The sequence below is a fragment of the Cynoglossus semilaevis genome, chromosome 3, assembly GCF_000523025.1.
Source record: "Cynoglossus semilaevis isolate Cse_v1.0 chromosome 3, Cse_v1.0, whole genome shotgun sequence".
Classification (NCBI taxonomy): domain Eukaryota; kingdom Metazoa; phylum Chordata; class Actinopteri; order Pleuronectiformes; family Cynoglossidae; genus Cynoglossus; species Cynoglossus semilaevis.
This window is the reverse complement of record NC_024309.1, coordinates 4,096,002-4,111,825: the sequence shown is the minus strand read 5'-3', so window position 1 is coordinate 4,111,825 and position 15,824 is coordinate 4,096,002. Positions and strand designations below refer to the sequence as shown.

Sequence of the window (15,824 nt, the reverse complement as noted above, 5' to 3'; positions counted from 1 at the left end):
CGTGAGCAGTGATCCCAGCATTCCTGGTGCGGGTCTGGTGCAAGACAGATTTCATATGGCTCTCAAGGGTTATGGCATGGTTGTAAGAGACTCGACACACGGCACATTGATAGGGTTTATTTGATACATATGGCCGAGGCAGAACAGGAACTGAGGGAGATTGGGGATCACTATCACCACCCTGTTTTGCAGAGCCCATCGTCATCCTCTGAATGTGGGATGCAGAGTTGTAATGAACATTCAAGGCAGTTCTGCTGGGAAAAGATTCAAGGCAGGCGTTGCATTTGAATGAGCGGGTGTTATTTTCAGCTGGCACACCATTTTTGCCAACTGACTTTTCACTGGCATCTGGGATTTCTGTGTTTTCTGTTGTATTTTGCTGTTTGGCGCTTGTAAGTTGATTTCCCTCCTCTTCTGGCTCATGCTCAGCATTACCTCCCTCCTGCTCCATTATTCTCTCTTCCTCCATCTCTTTGTTTCCAAGCGTCAGGTCAGCGTCTGAATCGTGGCTGGATTGGCAGGGTTCTGAACAGTCGTCTTCACTGGATTTTTGTTGTTGGGATTCAGGATCTGACAAAAAACATATGTATCAATGTAAAAATACAGCCTTCCTGTACTGTTATACTTCAAAACACACAACAACGATAAAAATAATAATGTTATTATAAATATTTTGAAACATTAGTAAAATCCACTGTGTAACAGTGTCACAATAATTGCCAGACCATTAATTATTTTCTCACCTGAGGATTTCTGAGCGACTTGGTCCTCTCCTCCTCTGAGACTCTGCTTTAGAACAGCCTGTTCAAAAAGTAGAAATTAGGAGTAGAAATTCTTGACAGGAAGCAGTCATCTAACAGCTTTGTTCAGATGTGTTGAAAGAAAGCAGGTTTCTAAAGCAGAATTAGATTTGGGCGTAACTGAACATGTGGTTGTATTACACATAGTAAACTTAGCTAGCTTTTAATTTAAGCAAATTACCCTCAAGGGATATATGAGATTGCTAGTAATCAGTAACATTTAGAATTAAAGTTTCATCCAGTTCTAATTATTCACATGCATATGTACAAATGTAAAACTTGTGTTAAGATGTAAAGACGAGATGATTTTATATATATATACACAATGTTATCTGTAAAGAAAGTGCACAAATACAGAATACAAACAAAGAACAAGTCACACCTCAATATTCAATTGTCCTATGCAGAGGGTGGAGGAGATGTGTATAATTTGTTATATAAATTACATTTAAATGTATTATTGAAACCTCTTTTAGTTAAGTAATGAGTCTTTATATACACAATTTCAAAAAGTATTTTAATATTTTCTGTATATGTATATATGGCCAACTGTAGCTATATGAAATAAAACAATAAAGACTATTCAACTGTGTAGAAATTAGTCATAATTTTGAATCACATGCACATAGCATTTGAGAACTGCCTCCTTTTCCGTCTTTTTACTTAAGCCACTTAAATGTCCATCAACCATCAGTTTATTAATTGCAGTATGAAAACTGTTAAAAAGTTAACACACTTCCTTCCCCTCTAAAAAGGTAAATGGCCTGGATGTTAAGCAATATTTTTTTCTCCAGCAACAAGTAGGTAAACAACTATTTAACAATGTAAAACATATGTGATGTCCTAAAATAACCCCTTAAGAATGTAAACAATGTGTGAGACCAATTTAAAATGCTTTCCCAATGAGAAGAAAGTCATACTTACAATGTCCAGGAGTCTTTCAACACAAGATGGAAGTACACTGTGCTGATCTGTGAGATGCAAAGACAGGGAGGATCTGTCTGGTTGGCCTTTTTGGCACAGGGGGCACTGCCACTGTGCCACCCCATTGCTTTCACTGCTTACTGTCTCTCCTGACTCCTCCTGTTAAGTAAAGAGCACATTTCAGAAAACATTTAATTTCAGCTAACAAGCTATACAGACGATACGAAGGATTGTGAAAACAATATGCAAAGCAACGCAGGATAGAAGATGGTAAATGAACTACATTGTAAATAAAACCACCTCAAACCTTTGATTGGTAAGATTTATGTATACACTGTAAGGACTAATCCATACTGTTTCAATGAGCACACAATAGCAAACCAAAAACATAATTACTGCTGCCCTAAATAATTTGTTTCATTTTTTAGTTTCTTCCCCAACTACTAACTGAAAGAAAGATTACACAACAAAGGATTTGTTTGACACCTTTTTTTACATTGCACTGACATACTCTAGATAAAAACACAACTGGCTCAACTTCTTTGCATTACAATTAGTTATGCAACACTATTTGCTTAGTGTTTATATCTAATAAACACTTTCCTGTTATGTTAATGAGATAATGCCATGAAGGCAAGCTGCACATATTAGGCAAGCTTTACTTGCAGTGACATTGTATATATCCAACAACTGTGTTTGCAAACAATGTATTGGCTTCCCGTCATGGAATAAGGGACCAATATTTTTGAGGTTTTGTCTTGCAAATGAAAATTTATAACTTCACTGTACCAAACCGGGTCAAATTTAATAAACTACACAGTTAAGTCATTAATACCATGTAGTCTCGCAGACCACCTCTCTGGTAATAACGTAGACTTAAAAAAGTAGCTGTATGGACGGAAATACTTGCAAAGGGCAGTCATGTTTACGTTTAACGCTAGCCAGAAAAGTCCTGATTACTTAAAAATATTAACATAAATGCAGGTTTCTTCCATCAATCTACAGTTATTCGTTTTCTAAATGCATAATACATGTAGCAAACATTCAAGAAGAAAACATTTGAGTACGTGCCATAGCTAACAATTCACCATCACTTTCAACCGTCCCTGCAAAGCTCACTTCGAAGTTTCGATTAAAACATGTTAACTTATTTTCAAATCTCACACAGCGGTGTGTTTGCAGACCCCGCAGCTTTCCTCGCAAACATCCATAATCCACGATGCAGCTGTACAACAGCTTCAACGCCACATTTCCTTCTCATGCCAATTAGCAGGCTAGCGGAGTTGTTCGACTACAAAATGCTCCGACAAGGCTCCATTTACTTAATTCAACGTCTGTGACAGCCCATCACCACCATTTCATAATTAAAAACTATGACATGAGCAGCCTGACACCTCATTGCCCATAGTTGACTAATTAATCACAAGTCTAATTAGCTATGCCAACAGGAGACGAATCAATTAGCTAGCAGCTAAAACGTTGCATTACAACGGGCTTAGAAGACGAGCTGCAACCGTAATAAAGTGTTAGTAATCCCATGATAAAAGCCGCTCAACTGTGTCCGAGAACCTGGTGTCCGTTAACGCTGTCTGCTGTTGTTTTTCTTCCGTTAAAAGTCAGAAAGATCAGCGCAGTCGAGTGACTTTGTTAGCCGTAGCCAGTTAGCAGACAGATAATTAACTGCCCTCCTCCCCCCACAAAACTCTGCCCTGGTTCAGGTGGGAGCTGCAGCTCCTATACATCGACCGCTTCAACGCCATTAAAAACCAAATTAAACCACACACCCGGCCTAAGCTTTACGTATACACACCTCGGCCTCTATTTAGCTTCGTTGCCCCACTGGATCAGAGCATGTAAAGCGTCTGTCCGCCGCTGTCGCTGAGCGTAGAGCGAGGCCTACACAGCCGTTTAATTAACGAACGTGGCTCCGTTCACAGATGTGTAGAAAACAGTGCCTCCCCCTCTCTCTCCCGTACCCCCCGCCCAACAGACCCCCATTAGACGCGTTCTAGCGCTGAAATCCACACCTAAAACACTTCGGCGCAACACATGTCCATGTAAACTACATTTTCGCTGGTTTTGCCCTTAAGTGGATCCGAAAATTGGTTGAGAGTCGGAGGACTGGGTGCCGCGGTCGGCCGACGGTGGGGGTGGTGTCGGGAGAGCGAGTGAAAAGAGACGAGAAGCAGAAAAAGTTTGCGCTTTTAATGTTGGATTTCTAAAGGGGATCGTGTCTGCGGGAGGTTCGCTCGGTCGTCTATCCGTCCCTCCGACAGTCGCAGGCCAGTCTTACGCACAAAGCAACACAATTAAGCGGTTACAAGCGCGTTTAATTAAGTTGAGAGCAATTAGCTAATGCGTTTTACCTGCATGGTCACCGCTCCAGCACGCACACACGCACACGCTTCCTCTGTGGCTCCTCAGAAGTGAAAAGTTTTCTTTCCTGCCCTCCCTCTCTTCTCTTCTCCTCTCTCTCTCTCTCTCTCTCTCTCGCTATGCTCTGGCTCTTATCCCTCCCTCTCCTCTGTAGTAAACAGACCACAGCTCCCCCCGAGGCTGGCTGTTGACATTCAGAGGGACAACGAGACAAAATCTTATATAACACGCGTACAACTGCTTAATTTATAATAAATCAGCAGCGATAACATATAACTAATCAATGCAGCCTCCATGAACTTCTATTAAAGTATGTGTGTCACGGGGGCCCACTCCCACTATCTCCAGCCCCTCCCTTTATTATTAAACCTTCCTCATTCTCCCATTAAAGGTGGATTAGAGTACACTCGTCCCGCCCGCCTGGATAATGAAGTGTCACTCTGGGGACCTGACAAATAAATAAAGGGCTACACGGACGTGGGCTGTGTCCCGCGTATTTCCCCTACGGTCAGTGTGGTTGTAGGGAGTTTGTGGGGTTAAATATTGATGAAGAAGGGTGGATTATAACTGCACCATCTACGCCCATGCGTTAGTGGGGCAGGAGACGACGCTTCTAAACACTCTATAGCTGTCTGTGACTGCGCCTGTGCAGAATTAACACTTCTGCTGACGTGTGACGACCCTGGCTTTATCCTTCGTCGGGTTTTTTCATGCCGATTTACTTGGTTGAAGGTATTTGCCACATAAAGGTATGTGGGGGCTGTCTACGGAGTTATCGTCTCACCCTTTTGAATCCGCGTGCGTTGGTTATTGGATTTGTATTAGGAAGCCATGCGAGAGTGTTTTGCAAACAGCAGAACAGCTGAGACCAGGCAGAAGGAATTACCTCGTATTTAGAAATATTAGTGTCTCGTTTTTAATTTAATAACAACGTTGCTAAAGAAAATAAATTTAATAGAATTGCACAATTTAGTTAACATGACCTGCACGTGAACTTTTGTCTCTGTACTTCGTTTGATTCAAACTTTGTGAAGATTGTTACATAATCTTGGTTTGAAAAATCAAAAGATTGTTTCGTTTAAAGTACAGTTACTGTTACTAAATTATATTGTTTATTTAATGATATACCTTTGTTGTTGCTGATTTTTAATTAATCTCAATACATTAAAAATATGACACTGGCAACAATGGTCAAAGTATGTTGTAAATAGTATTATTTTAAATCTCGTTTTCTGTAGAAGCTGGTAAATATTTGCCCCCAAGTATTCAACATCTCCCTCCACCCAATACATCATATATAAAGAAATTTTATTAAAATTGAAATAAAAATCTGTCACTAAATACTTAATGATCCACTATATTATGTTTGTATGTACATAACTATAAATAAGGTATTTACCAGGTTGCCAAATTCTTGTTTGCTGCCATGTCATCTTCAACACAGTATGTAAGCATGTACATTCATGTAGTGTTAGGTGTCACAGAAATGTGACCTTATATTTACAATGGTCAAAGTCATGTTAAATGGCATTTTAACTAATCACTACTGGTTGGTTCTTGGTTTTGATGTCACTCCTATCATTTCAGATGAGTGTGGAAGTGGAGAGAAAGTTCACATGCAATCCTGACACTTTAAAGACACTGGAAAAGATTGGGGGTATGTGTTAAATTTGTCTACCAGACACACGTGAGTAAATTTAAAGCAAAGGCTCTTATCTAATGCTCCCTGTCAACTTCATAATGTTCACTAAATGTCCTCTCAAACATTTGCTGGACCTTTCTGCTGTGGTGGACCTCCATTGACTCTAATCAATTGTTTCCCTTTTTTGCCAGTCTGTGTTGGTCACCATCAGTTTCATGACCAGTACTTTGACACTCCCACATTTGACCTTACTTTGAGAAACATGTGGCTTCGTAAACGTAAGGGATGCTGGGAACTCAAGTGTCCTACTACACAGTCAGTCAACAGCACGCAAAATTCAAGTGGACAGCAAAGTAAAGCAGGGCTGTGCACACAATACAATGAGTTAACGAACCTGCATGAAATTCACCAGAGAGTAATAGAAGTCATTAATGCTGTTTGTGAAGAAAGAGGCACAAAGCCAATCCAGTTAGACCTGGAAGAATCTTGGGTGCAAAATGCAAATCTAGTGTGCTTTGCAGAATTTACAACAATACGACAGTCATTTGCTTTAAAGGGGGAAGGTGTGAATGTAGATCTGGACCAAGCTGACTTTGGCTACCAAGTAGGTGAGGTGGAGGTGGTAATACCAAAGGGAGGAGATGTTCAGGCTGCTCTGGAGAAGATTGAAAATATAGCTAAAAAACTGGGTAAGCTATCTATAGATGTCAACCAGAAAATGTAAGAATACACCAGGCTCTCAAAACATGATCTGTTTTTTTTCCTTCTCATTTGTCTCCACAGGCCTGAATCCACATGAAAGAGTTCTTGGGAAAATGGACGTTTACCTCAAAAAAAATAATCCTGAACACTTGGCCACTTTAAAAAGGATGCATGTTTTATAAGAAACCAGTGATGATGTTTGATGTGTACAACAATGTAAATTGAATAAGAAAATAAGTTATTAATTAACTATAATACCAAAGGTAATCTGAATGCCCCCACACACACATAAATATATATTAAACTATGTACAGACTATGATCAGAACCAGGCAACAATTTGGACTTGGCACGCAGTGTTTCTAATACATTCCAGATCAATTACACAAGCACATATATGCTTGAATACAGTGTCCATATAGGATCATATATATGGCAGCTGGTTAAACTAACTAAATCCATGACACATGCAACTCATACTGTCCAATTTGCATTTTTTTCCTCTCTGTCTTTTTTTTTGCTCATGTATGTTTGTTAGGTTTCCATGTCACATCATCTGCAGTCTATAGAGTTCAGTACTATTGCCTCCATTAAATGCTTAATAACTTAATAATATCATTCTGCAGCACCAGAGTGTCTTTTCACCAATGTACGTATCATGTATACTGTACTATACTGGAGATTAAAGAGCATGGCACCGTCCCCACACACTGCTCCCCGGGCACTTAAAAGCTGCCCACTGCTCCCCTCGGTGATGGGTTAAAAGCAGAGGCTCAGTTTCGTTGTGCACATAAAAACAATAAATTATTATACCTATAGTCAATTTCTACGACTACCTTCATTCTGAAACTGCTTATCTGGGACTTTGGGAAGAAACAGGTGAATGTGAGAAAAAAAAACAGTGAAGGACAGTATGCCAACCATGCTGAAGGTCATCTATTGTCTCGTCTCTGTGTGAGTCAATAATTAAATGGCTAACTAAAGTATACAACATATTGTGTATACAACATATATACAAGAGAAAGTTTCCATCCAGTACTAACGCAAACAAAATAAATCTGCTAATGTAATGAGTAAGACTAAAAACATATATGATATGTTGACCGAGCTCATATATTTCACTGTTTTTGCTTTCACTGACTACACTTGAGGATAAAGGAGGTGAGACTTTGTACATCAGCTCCTTTGTTTACCCTCTCCTTGTATTTCGTGGGGAAGACTTAATACATGTCAGAATCTTGCAAGACTATCTTACTAAGTTACCTTAATTCTATCTTAAGTATAAAGTATTTATACATCACTGTATCCAAAGAGAAGAAAAAGATTGATATGATATAGGGCAGCCAGCTACAGATGCAGACGACCCAACAATTTGTCCCATGAGTTATATTCTGTCACCATATTAAATTATATAACACAACTATGTTATATGTTAAGTATTTTGTCACTATATAGAATTTTGTTTTGTAGAGTTTGATTTTGTAATATGACTTAAATCACAAACTTAATTTAAGTTTTAATTAATTTTATTTTTTAATTACTTTTAATTTAAAAAAACAAACATGTTTATTTGGAAAAATACAGTTTAGCATTTACAATTAAATATTAAGTATCTCAAGAAAGAACTATTATGCAAAGATATGTCTTAAATTAATTAATAAACAATTGCGATCAGATATTAAGTTTATTATGAACGAAAAATGACAGACAAAACAACCTATTAACGTGAACTATTTATCAATTTTAAAAAATGTTACTTTAAACACCTTTGATAACAAGCCTAGATCACGTGACAGCTAACGGGAAGACGCAGTGTTTTTCTTCTTACTCTGTTACGTTGGTAAACAATATGGCGGCCGTCTGAGTGTCCCCGTTGCAGTTTTCACATTATAAACAACATCTCTCCTCTAAGACAGCGTCCTACTCATGACAAACCGCTGTGATCTCACACAAACACACGGAGCTGGAGAAGGCCGTCTGACGGACACGCGGTAATTTAATTCGTTAGCATCCACAACTAGCTGTTAGCAGTGTTTCAGTGGAGACGGGGACGTTTGGGGGCTAAGGGAAACTGCTATCTGCATCTGATGTAGATGTACATTTAACTACAGCCTGTAGCGAATGGGCATTATTTGTTTTGTAAATTATCACCCGTGTTGTCCAGTAAAATCGACAATGGAGCTTAGTGTTAAAGGAGATTAGTTGCACTTTCCAAGTTTTTTTGAATATCATTATTTAGCTTTACTTTCTCCATTGCCACATATACCAGACGCTTTACTAAAAACAAATAAAATAAAAATAATAATAATAAGGTCCTTTATAGAGCTGCAGCAACTAGTGGGGTAGGAAAACATGCTGGCAATGTCATATTCTCCATGCTTTCCTGGATTTTAGAAATCAAACAATGGATTTCATGAACTAAAAAATAAAAAGAGAAATAACTTACCAAAAACGTAACCCTTTTCTCCAGGCATCCTTCAGTCTATGGGCTCTCAGTCTAGTTCTGGGATGTCTGGTGGGAGAAGCTCCTCCAGTGACAACCCAGCTGAACAGTCTGAAGCAGCAGAATCAAATCCCCCTAGCAGAACTGCAGATAGACGGTCATCAGACGAGGACTTCGACTTAGCTGAAGTGCTGGCTTACCTACTAAGGAGGTAAAAAAAGAAGAAATCAGTTACTATTTTCATCCATTTCCTATTGGTCTCCATTTTTTACTCGTGACATTGTTGTGCGCAGGGGCCAGGTCAGGCTGGTCCATGGCAGTGGAGCCACAGGGCTGCAGTTGGTCCAGTCATACTCTGACTCTGATGAGGACAGTGATGGAGCCTGGGAAGGTCGACTAGGTGATCGCTACAACCCACCAGGTAACAATTGACATATGTTCAGATGGCTTGTTAATTATAATAATTCGAAATGCATCTGATCAATTTACTTGTGTGCACCTTATTAGTGGATGCTCAGCCGGACACACTCGAGGTTGACAAAAGTGAGATCCGAACTCAGATCCTGCTGGCTACTGCCTCTTCTGCCCAGAAAGTCCAACGCAGTTTTACCCACATGCTAACAGAGGTTAGCAATGTAACACCTATTGTTGGTTGCCTAGTTACAGATAAACTCATATGATGGGATATTTCTTAGTCAGTCCCAAGCTCTAAAATCTTTCCAATGATCTTGTCACATCTTTAGAGAGAACAAGGCAGATGTAGAGCATCCAGTTTTTCTCACGGGGAGTGCAGTCGGATACGCTCACAGTAAGATTTTCAAAATGAAATTTTCTTATGAAAGTATCACTCGGTGTCACTCTCGCAAACTGCAAAATGTCACTTTAAAGTCAAACATTCATTCCTGACAAAGCATTAACTCTTGGCTCTCAGTTGATTTTTTCTATCATCGGTTACCTCAACAGCTACCTGCCAAACTATGTGTCACACAAGGACACATACGAGCAGAAAGCCTTCTGTGGAGTGTACAGTGAAGATGGCAACATGTTCCTCTCTGCCTGCCAAGGTGAAAATCTCATCTGTTTTTAAGACACAGATTTAAAAATAAAAATATAGGCATTTTTTTCAAATAATATAAGCAATTGACATGCAATAGACTTCAAGAGTTGTAGGTTGTAGGTAATTTGCTTATTCATGTTTTTTCTTCTTCTGTGTTTGAAAGTTCAGAATTAGGAATAAACTTTTAATGACGGTGCATGTCTTTTTTTCTGTTGCTCATTGAAGACCAGAACATCCGTCTGTACGATACCACCAAGGGGCGTTTTAATTTAGTCCGAACAGTGAAGGCTCGTGATGTGGGTTGGAGCGTTCTCGACGTCTGCTTTACTCCCGATGCTCACCATGTTCTCTACTCCAGTTGGTCTGACTACAGTAAGACTTACTAAATGCTATAGTTAGTGTGGCAACTGACAAGTTAGGATGGTTTGTCTTTCGTTTAATAGGTAGAGTGTTGGATTCAGTTTTAAAGTCATCAAAAGGACCAAGTATGAAAAACTAAAAATATCTGAAATACTTTTTACACTTTGATTTATTTTATGCTGTTATATTTGTTATAATATGTTGGAACATATAGTTTTCTAGGCCCGAATAACCAACAGCAATGTCATCCTACTTATCTAACATATTTCGTGTATAAACATATATTTATTAGATCTCATGACATGTTGTTTTATTTTCTGAATCATTTCCTTGCACATTTCTTCCAAACAGTTCACATGTGCAGTTTAGATGGAGACAGTGAACACCACACCGCCCTGGACCTCAAGTTAGTGTTTTCCCAATAGTAACTTATGACATTAGGAATAAGGTAATCTCTCATTTCCTGTGTCCATTTCCATCTGGTTGAATGATGCACTTGGAAACTCATCTACATCCAGCCCGTGGTACTGTGTGTTCCTCTGTCAGCCTCAGAGATCACTGTTTAAACACGGCACTGCCATTAAACGCAAACACACACCCTTCACACGCATTGTTTAACGGCTGACGTGTGCCTTTATCCATCCTTTTGGTGTGGCATGACATACATACAATGGATGGTGTAGTTGTTATTCCATCATTGTACCACTGCTGCCTTTTCAACCTGCTTGTGTCTCTCTGTGTGTGTATATGTGTGTATGTGCGGTTGTAGTCCAGACGAGAGAAGGTTTTGTGTATTCTCCCTGGCTGCATCCACAGATGGCAAAGAGGTCCTGGGAGGGTGAGTTCATTATACACCTTTTTTTTAACCTTGTTTCCTGCTTTCTAATTTTATAATAAGATAAGAGATCTACGTTAGCTGTTTCACTCCAGTCTTAACAATGACGGAGTGTTCTGCCATGATGTTTAAGCTTGAAGTATGTTTTAGAAAATGCTTTGCTATCTCGTCAAAACCAAACCCTAGAAACACAAGAACACAGTCTGACTTACAACGCCCAGAAGCCAAGTGAGAAGAGTGAACTTCTCTTGTTAAATATGTGACATCATCTTTGTCATAATGAACTGCAGAGATTTTGTTACGACAAATTGTTTGGTTAGCTCTCGGGAAAATTTCATTTCATATTTATTACAGTATTGTGAGGAACAGACATTTGGTTTTCCATCTTTTCCAAGCTTGGCTCATCTATTAAAAGCCAAAAGAATGTGGATTAGATCTGCACAAAATAACCAAACAAATAAATGACATGCTCAATCAAATATTGCTTCATTCTTTCTTTCCTCCCTATTTCAGAGCAAATGATGGTTGCCTGTATGTTTATGACCTTGAGCAGAATAAAAGAACATTGAAGGTAAATTCCTCAATTAATGATTTCTGTTATTGCTGCATCTGTGTCTGCACATCAGGCAAAAATAAATATTACTAAGCCTGCACCGGGTCACATAATGTCAAAATCTGCTCTGCTGCTTTTATCGTAACAAAAGGAGTCCTGATCCTTCTGTCAGTGGGGCAGAGGGGTTAAATCCACCTCCTCTTCCCACAACCACCCTCTGTGTGGAAATCATTTGCCATCTGCTTCATCATGATCTGACACGCTCTCTTACCTCTGCATGACAGATTCTCTGATTTATTCTGAATTACCTTTGCCCTTTTTTGGCATCCTTGTGTTTTTAGATGACGCTGGTAAACAAATTTGGGGTTTTTTTTTTTTTTTTTAGTTATAACCTAATTGCAGTAAGGTCTGAAGCCAACACTGTCTCATATGAACAAGTGAGGTGTTTTATTCCTCTCAGCCACAGAGCTCTATTGTTTTCCAAAGACTAACATGAGTCAGCTACATTGTCGCACTGTCTGACACTTTTATTCCTTGTGATACAAACACTGTATTTCACTCTGATCCATTCCAATAGACTGGCCTGTTGCTATTTCTAAGAATTTAAATTTCATATTTAAATTTAGCATTTATTCATGAGAAAACCATTTTATCTCAGTCTTTCTCAGCAACATTCTGACTCGCGCACACACACACACTGCACTGTTAGTCACTGACACTTCCTTCGTTCTTCTTTTTTAGATTGATGCCCATGAAGACGACGTGAACGCTGTGGCATTTGCGGACAGCTCATCCCAGCTGCTATTTTCTGGCAGCGACGACGCAGTGTGCAAGGTGTGGGACAGACGGATGCTGCAAGAGGACAGACCTCAGCCCGTGGGACAGCTGGCTGGACACCGAGACGGCATTACCTTCATCCACAGCAAGGTGGAAAAAAGATGCTGCTGGCATTTTATTTGGATTTGACTGAAAATGATTAATTACAAGCCCAAATTAGCCACAGTACACTCATTTCGAGTCCAGCCTAATAGTCTCAGGGGCTCACAGGTACAATTTGTTTCCTTTTTTTCTTTTTTTTCAAAAATCTGGTTCTTGTGTGTGTGTGTGTTTCCACTGGGCCAGGGAGATGCACGCTATCTGATCAGCAACTCAAAGGACCAGTCCATCAAACTCTGGGACATCAGAAAATTCTCACCCAAGGAAGGCCTGGCAGCCTCACGTCTGGCTGTCACACATCAAAACTGGGATTACCGCTGGCAGCAGGTTCCACCAAAAGGTGAGGAAGGAAGGGATTAAGATGTCAAGCATCTGAAGTATACATGTACGTAATTATTATGGGTTTGCATTATAAAGTAAGAGTTTGAATGCTTTGTAGTAGGTTTCTGGGACAAAGATGAAATCTCGACAAAGTAATTTTTTTTCATGTGTTTTATGTTAAAAACATTTCGTATCTGTCTGTCTTGTAGGCCAGCCCTTTTTTGTTGCCCTCTTCATTTAATCAATTATTTGTTTCTCCGTTGCAGCCTTGAAAAGACACAAACTGACTGGAGACACGTCGGTGATGACCTATCGTGGTCATGGCGTTCTGCACACGCTCATCCGCTGCCGATTTTCACCAGAGTTCAGTACCGGTCAGAGGTTCATCTACTCTGGCTGCTCAACGGGAAAAATCGTCAGTAAGTGTAAAACAATTTGGGCGTCGTATCAGTGCCGGTCTTACGGTGCACTGCAATGTAAACATGGCTCAAACCTGACTCTGGGTCACTGCGTCACAGTCCTAGTGATGGAGGATGTTTTGTAAAGTTGTCAGGCAGAGTGCAGCAATTTTCTATCCGAATTGGCAGCAGAGGTTCTTGTTGTGACACAGACTTGTCTAACTTGACTTAGATCAAATAAGTAAATTAAATATTAGTTTAATTTACTTAATATTAGTAAGTAAATTAAAATTAATTAATTAAAATTAAATCTGACACAAAATTCACAGTGCCTATTTGATTTACATGCTGATTGTTAATAGGCCAAGAGCTCTGCTCACTGACTGGCCTCCTCCCAGAACATTAGCATCTTATGTGTAAAATACCTAAACTTTGACTAAATGTAGTAGAAACAGATCCAGATGAAACCGATTATGTCACTGTAACGTCTGTTGCTGGGCCTCCTTTGGGGACTAAATAGCTGCTGAAGACGTGACTCTTTGTCTTTGGAAGAAGGAATGGATCAACATATGAAACTAGACCTGATCCAAAATGGCTCCAGAATTCATGAAAAGGCCAAAATGTAATCTGTTAAAGAAGAAAATGCCATCCTGGCAACATTGTATGATTTCTATCCTGTGATTGCAGTGTTTCTGATGTTTCTCCCTGTCTCCCTCGCTTTCCCTCTCTCTCACACTTTCTCTCTCTCTCACAGTTTATGATGTGCTAACAGGCTCTGTTGTTTCTAAATTGTCCAACCATGACGCCTGTGTTAGGGACGTCAGCTGGCATCCATATGAGGACAATATTATCAGCAGTTCTGTGAGTAGAGTTCAGCTGTAACCCCTCCCTCTCCCATCCACCCTTTTTCCGTATTTCTTTAGGTTTTAACAGTTTCAACAGTTGCGTTACTGCCAGCCGCTCCTCCAAGCTCCCTGATCCCAAATAAAAGGAAAACGAGATGCAATGTGTTTGAAATGCAAACAGAGGGTAGCATCCCTACAGGAGAACCAAGGCACTACATCTATATTTTGATATTTTGATACTTTTTTAATGTATATATAGTGGGGGCCATGCTGAACATATTTGTCATTAGATGTGGCCGTCCAATGGACTGGCCATAGAGTACCATAGGTTTAAATTGTTTAAATTTATTTTCAACCTTTATTGTTCAATTTTAATAACTTTCTTTATTTTCAACCTTTTATTGTTCAATTTTAATAACTTTCTTGCTCGGCAGTAACCTGGATAAAAAGTATAAATTCTGATTCCTGTTTCTCCTCTTTGTTTGTCAACAGTGGGACGGAGCAGTTCAGATGTGGGAGCACAGACAAACACATCCTCTTGAGGAGGAGCGAAAGATGGACAGAGAATGATGGTGAGAAAGAAGAGGGATGAGGAAAAGATCTTGTATGAAGAGAGCGAGAGAGAGAGAGAGAGAGAGAGAGAGAGGTCCAAACGGAGGTAAATAATAAGCCCAGAAGGACCGAGAGAGACTCGGATGTCTTGTCTCGGATGCTGGACAGAAATGATTTCTATGTGTTTATTTGAAGGGCATTAAAGCCTGGAATTAAGAATTCAGCTTAAGCAAATGACCTATTTTTTCTTTACTTTTTATTTCCTTACTGGCTGAGGTGTTTTAATTATTTGGGCTATAATTTCAAATGTGCTGAAACAATATTATTTCAGCATACACTTCAGCTGGTGATATCTGAGCGTAAGCTAAGTCATTAAGAAAAAAAAATCAAGGCAAAATATAGCAGAGCAGAGTCTGAGGTGAATGATTGTGTATAATTGTATAGTATTTTAATGATGTGTTTGCACTCTATAAGTGCATTTAGATTGTTGTTAGTGTGCTGACTTGACTACACTGTCACATACCAGGGGCTGTCAAAGTTTAAGTTCAGTTTTTGTTTAAAAGAATATATTGAAAATGAATATATTAAAAAAAATAAATAAGTGCTTTAATTGCCATAGACTAAACCCAGTGAGGTTCCCCACCGGTCCACTGGCTTTCTGTAACTCAGGAGAAGGGCACAAACACACATACACACACACACATACAGTTTTGCTGTTGAATGATCAATAATTAAGTGTGAATTATCTTCTGTCGTCTCAGGTCAGAAAACATCACTGGCCTCTTGTCTTGTTTTTCACGCAGGTCAGCACGAAGCTCTTAACTCAAGTTCTGAGCCAGTAAAACAAAAGTTAACTTTGCTATCAGTATAGAACTCTATAAAAGAGTTTGAGGGGATCATCAAACCTAGGGTTAGGTCTGATGAAGGCGTGAGCATTTCTACGCTGGGCTAAAAACTTAAACTCACTCAACTGTTAAAACAATTTTAAGGTGTTAATACCGATTTTTTTCTCTCTGTTTTTGAACAAAAAAAAACAATAAAATTTTATTTTAAATGTTGCACAAAGTATGTGGTTGGTCTG

General features: G+C 39.3%; 3 protein-coding genes across 6 annotated transcripts in view; 2 read left to right on the top strand and 1 right to left on the bottom strand.

The window, feature by feature from the left end:
* The window catches only part of zfhx2 (zinc finger homeobox 2), a 9,741-nt gene extending 5,492 nt beyond the window's left edge, over nucleotides 1–4,249 (bottom strand). Inside the window, exons 1-4 of one of the 3 annotated variants that reach the window (XM_008307501.3) lie at nucleotides 4,091–4,249; nucleotides 1,725–1,883; nucleotides 744–801; nucleotides 17–570 (exon numbers count right to left, since the gene is read on the bottom strand). In XM_008307501.3, the coding sequence (XP_008305723.1) occupies nucleotides 17–570; nucleotides 744–801; nucleotides 1,725–1,883; nucleotides 4,091–4,096 (777 nt within the window). In that variant the 5' untranslated portion in view covers nucleotides 4,097–4,249. Of the gene's footprint in view, nucleotides 1–16; nucleotides 571–743; nucleotides 802–1,724; nucleotides 1,884–3,280; nucleotides 3,510–3,534; nucleotides 4,070–4,090 lie in introns of those variants that run through there. The other 2 variants (XM_025054374.1, XM_025054375.1) reach the window with 2 other exon arrangements.
* Nucleotides 4,250–4,489: 240 nt separating this feature from the next.
* On the top strand, nucleotides 4,490–7,843 carry thtpa (thiamine triphosphatase). Of its 2 annotated transcripts, none has more exons than XM_025054376.1 (4): nucleotides 4,490–4,607; nucleotides 5,688–5,757; nucleotides 5,934–6,431; nucleotides 6,526–7,843. In XM_025054376.1, the coding sequence occupies exons 2-4, from the start codon at nucleotides 5,688–5,690 to the stop codon at nucleotides 6,624–6,626; spliced, it is 669 nt and encodes a 222-aa protein (XP_024910144.1). In that variant the 5' UTR covers nucleotides 4,490–4,607; the 3' UTR covers nucleotides 6,627–7,843. The 2 variants fall into 2 exon arrangements, with proteins under 2 accessions (XP_024910144.1, XP_008305722.1); XM_008307500.3 differs by lacking the exon at nucleotides 4,490–4,607 and adding an exon at nucleotides 4,615–4,849.
* A 423-nt stretch (nucleotides 7,844–8,266) lies between these two features.
* Nucleotides 8,267–15,801, top strand: dcaf11 (ddb1 and cul4 associated factor 11). Its single transcript, XM_008307502.3, has 15 exons — nucleotides 8,267–8,434; nucleotides 8,914–9,097; nucleotides 9,180–9,307; nucleotides 9,394–9,512; nucleotides 9,630–9,694; nucleotides 9,850–9,950; nucleotides 10,169–10,315; nucleotides 10,655–10,709; nucleotides 11,073–11,141; nucleotides 11,652–11,709; nucleotides 12,433–12,618; nucleotides 12,814–12,967; nucleotides 13,215–13,367; nucleotides 14,101–14,207; nucleotides 14,684–15,801. The coding sequence occupies exons 2-15, from the start codon at nucleotides 8,928–8,930 to the stop codon at nucleotides 14,759–14,761; spliced, it is 1,590 nt and encodes a 529-aa protein (XP_008305724.1). The 5' UTR covers nucleotides 8,267–8,434; nucleotides 8,914–8,927; the 3' UTR covers nucleotides 14,762–15,801.
* Nucleotides 15,802–15,824: the final 23 nt, after the last annotated feature.

What these genes read in the sequence shown, in the direction of transcription:
- thtpa (XM_008307500.3), top strand. Translation starts at nt 4,811, where the DNA reads ATGCCGATTTACTTGGTTGAAGGTATTTGCCACATAAAG. An exon ending in GACACTGGAAAAGATTGGGG is followed by an intron (nt 5,758 to 5,933) that starts GTATGTGTTAAA and finishes CTTTTTTGCCAG; the next exon opens with TCTGTGTTGGTCACCATCAG. An exon ending in AAATATAGCTAAAAAACTGG is followed by an intron (nt 6,432 to 6,525) that starts GTAAGCTATCTA and finishes TTGTCTCCACAG; the next exon opens with GCCTGAATCCACATGAAAGA.
- dcaf11 (XM_008307502.3), top strand. Translation starts at nt 8,928, where the DNA reads ATGGGCTCTCAGTCTAGTTCTGGGATGTCTGGTGGGAGAAGCTCCTCC. An exon ending in TGCAGTCGGATACGCTCACA is followed by an intron (nt 9,695 to 9,849) that starts GTAAGATTTTCA and finishes TTACCTCAACAG; the next exon opens with CTACCTGCCAAACTATGTGT. An exon ending in CACACCGCCCTGGACCTCAA is followed by an intron (nt 10,710 to 11,072) that starts GTTAGTGTTTTC and finishes GTGCGGTTGTAG; the next exon opens with TCCAGACGAGAGAAGGTTTT.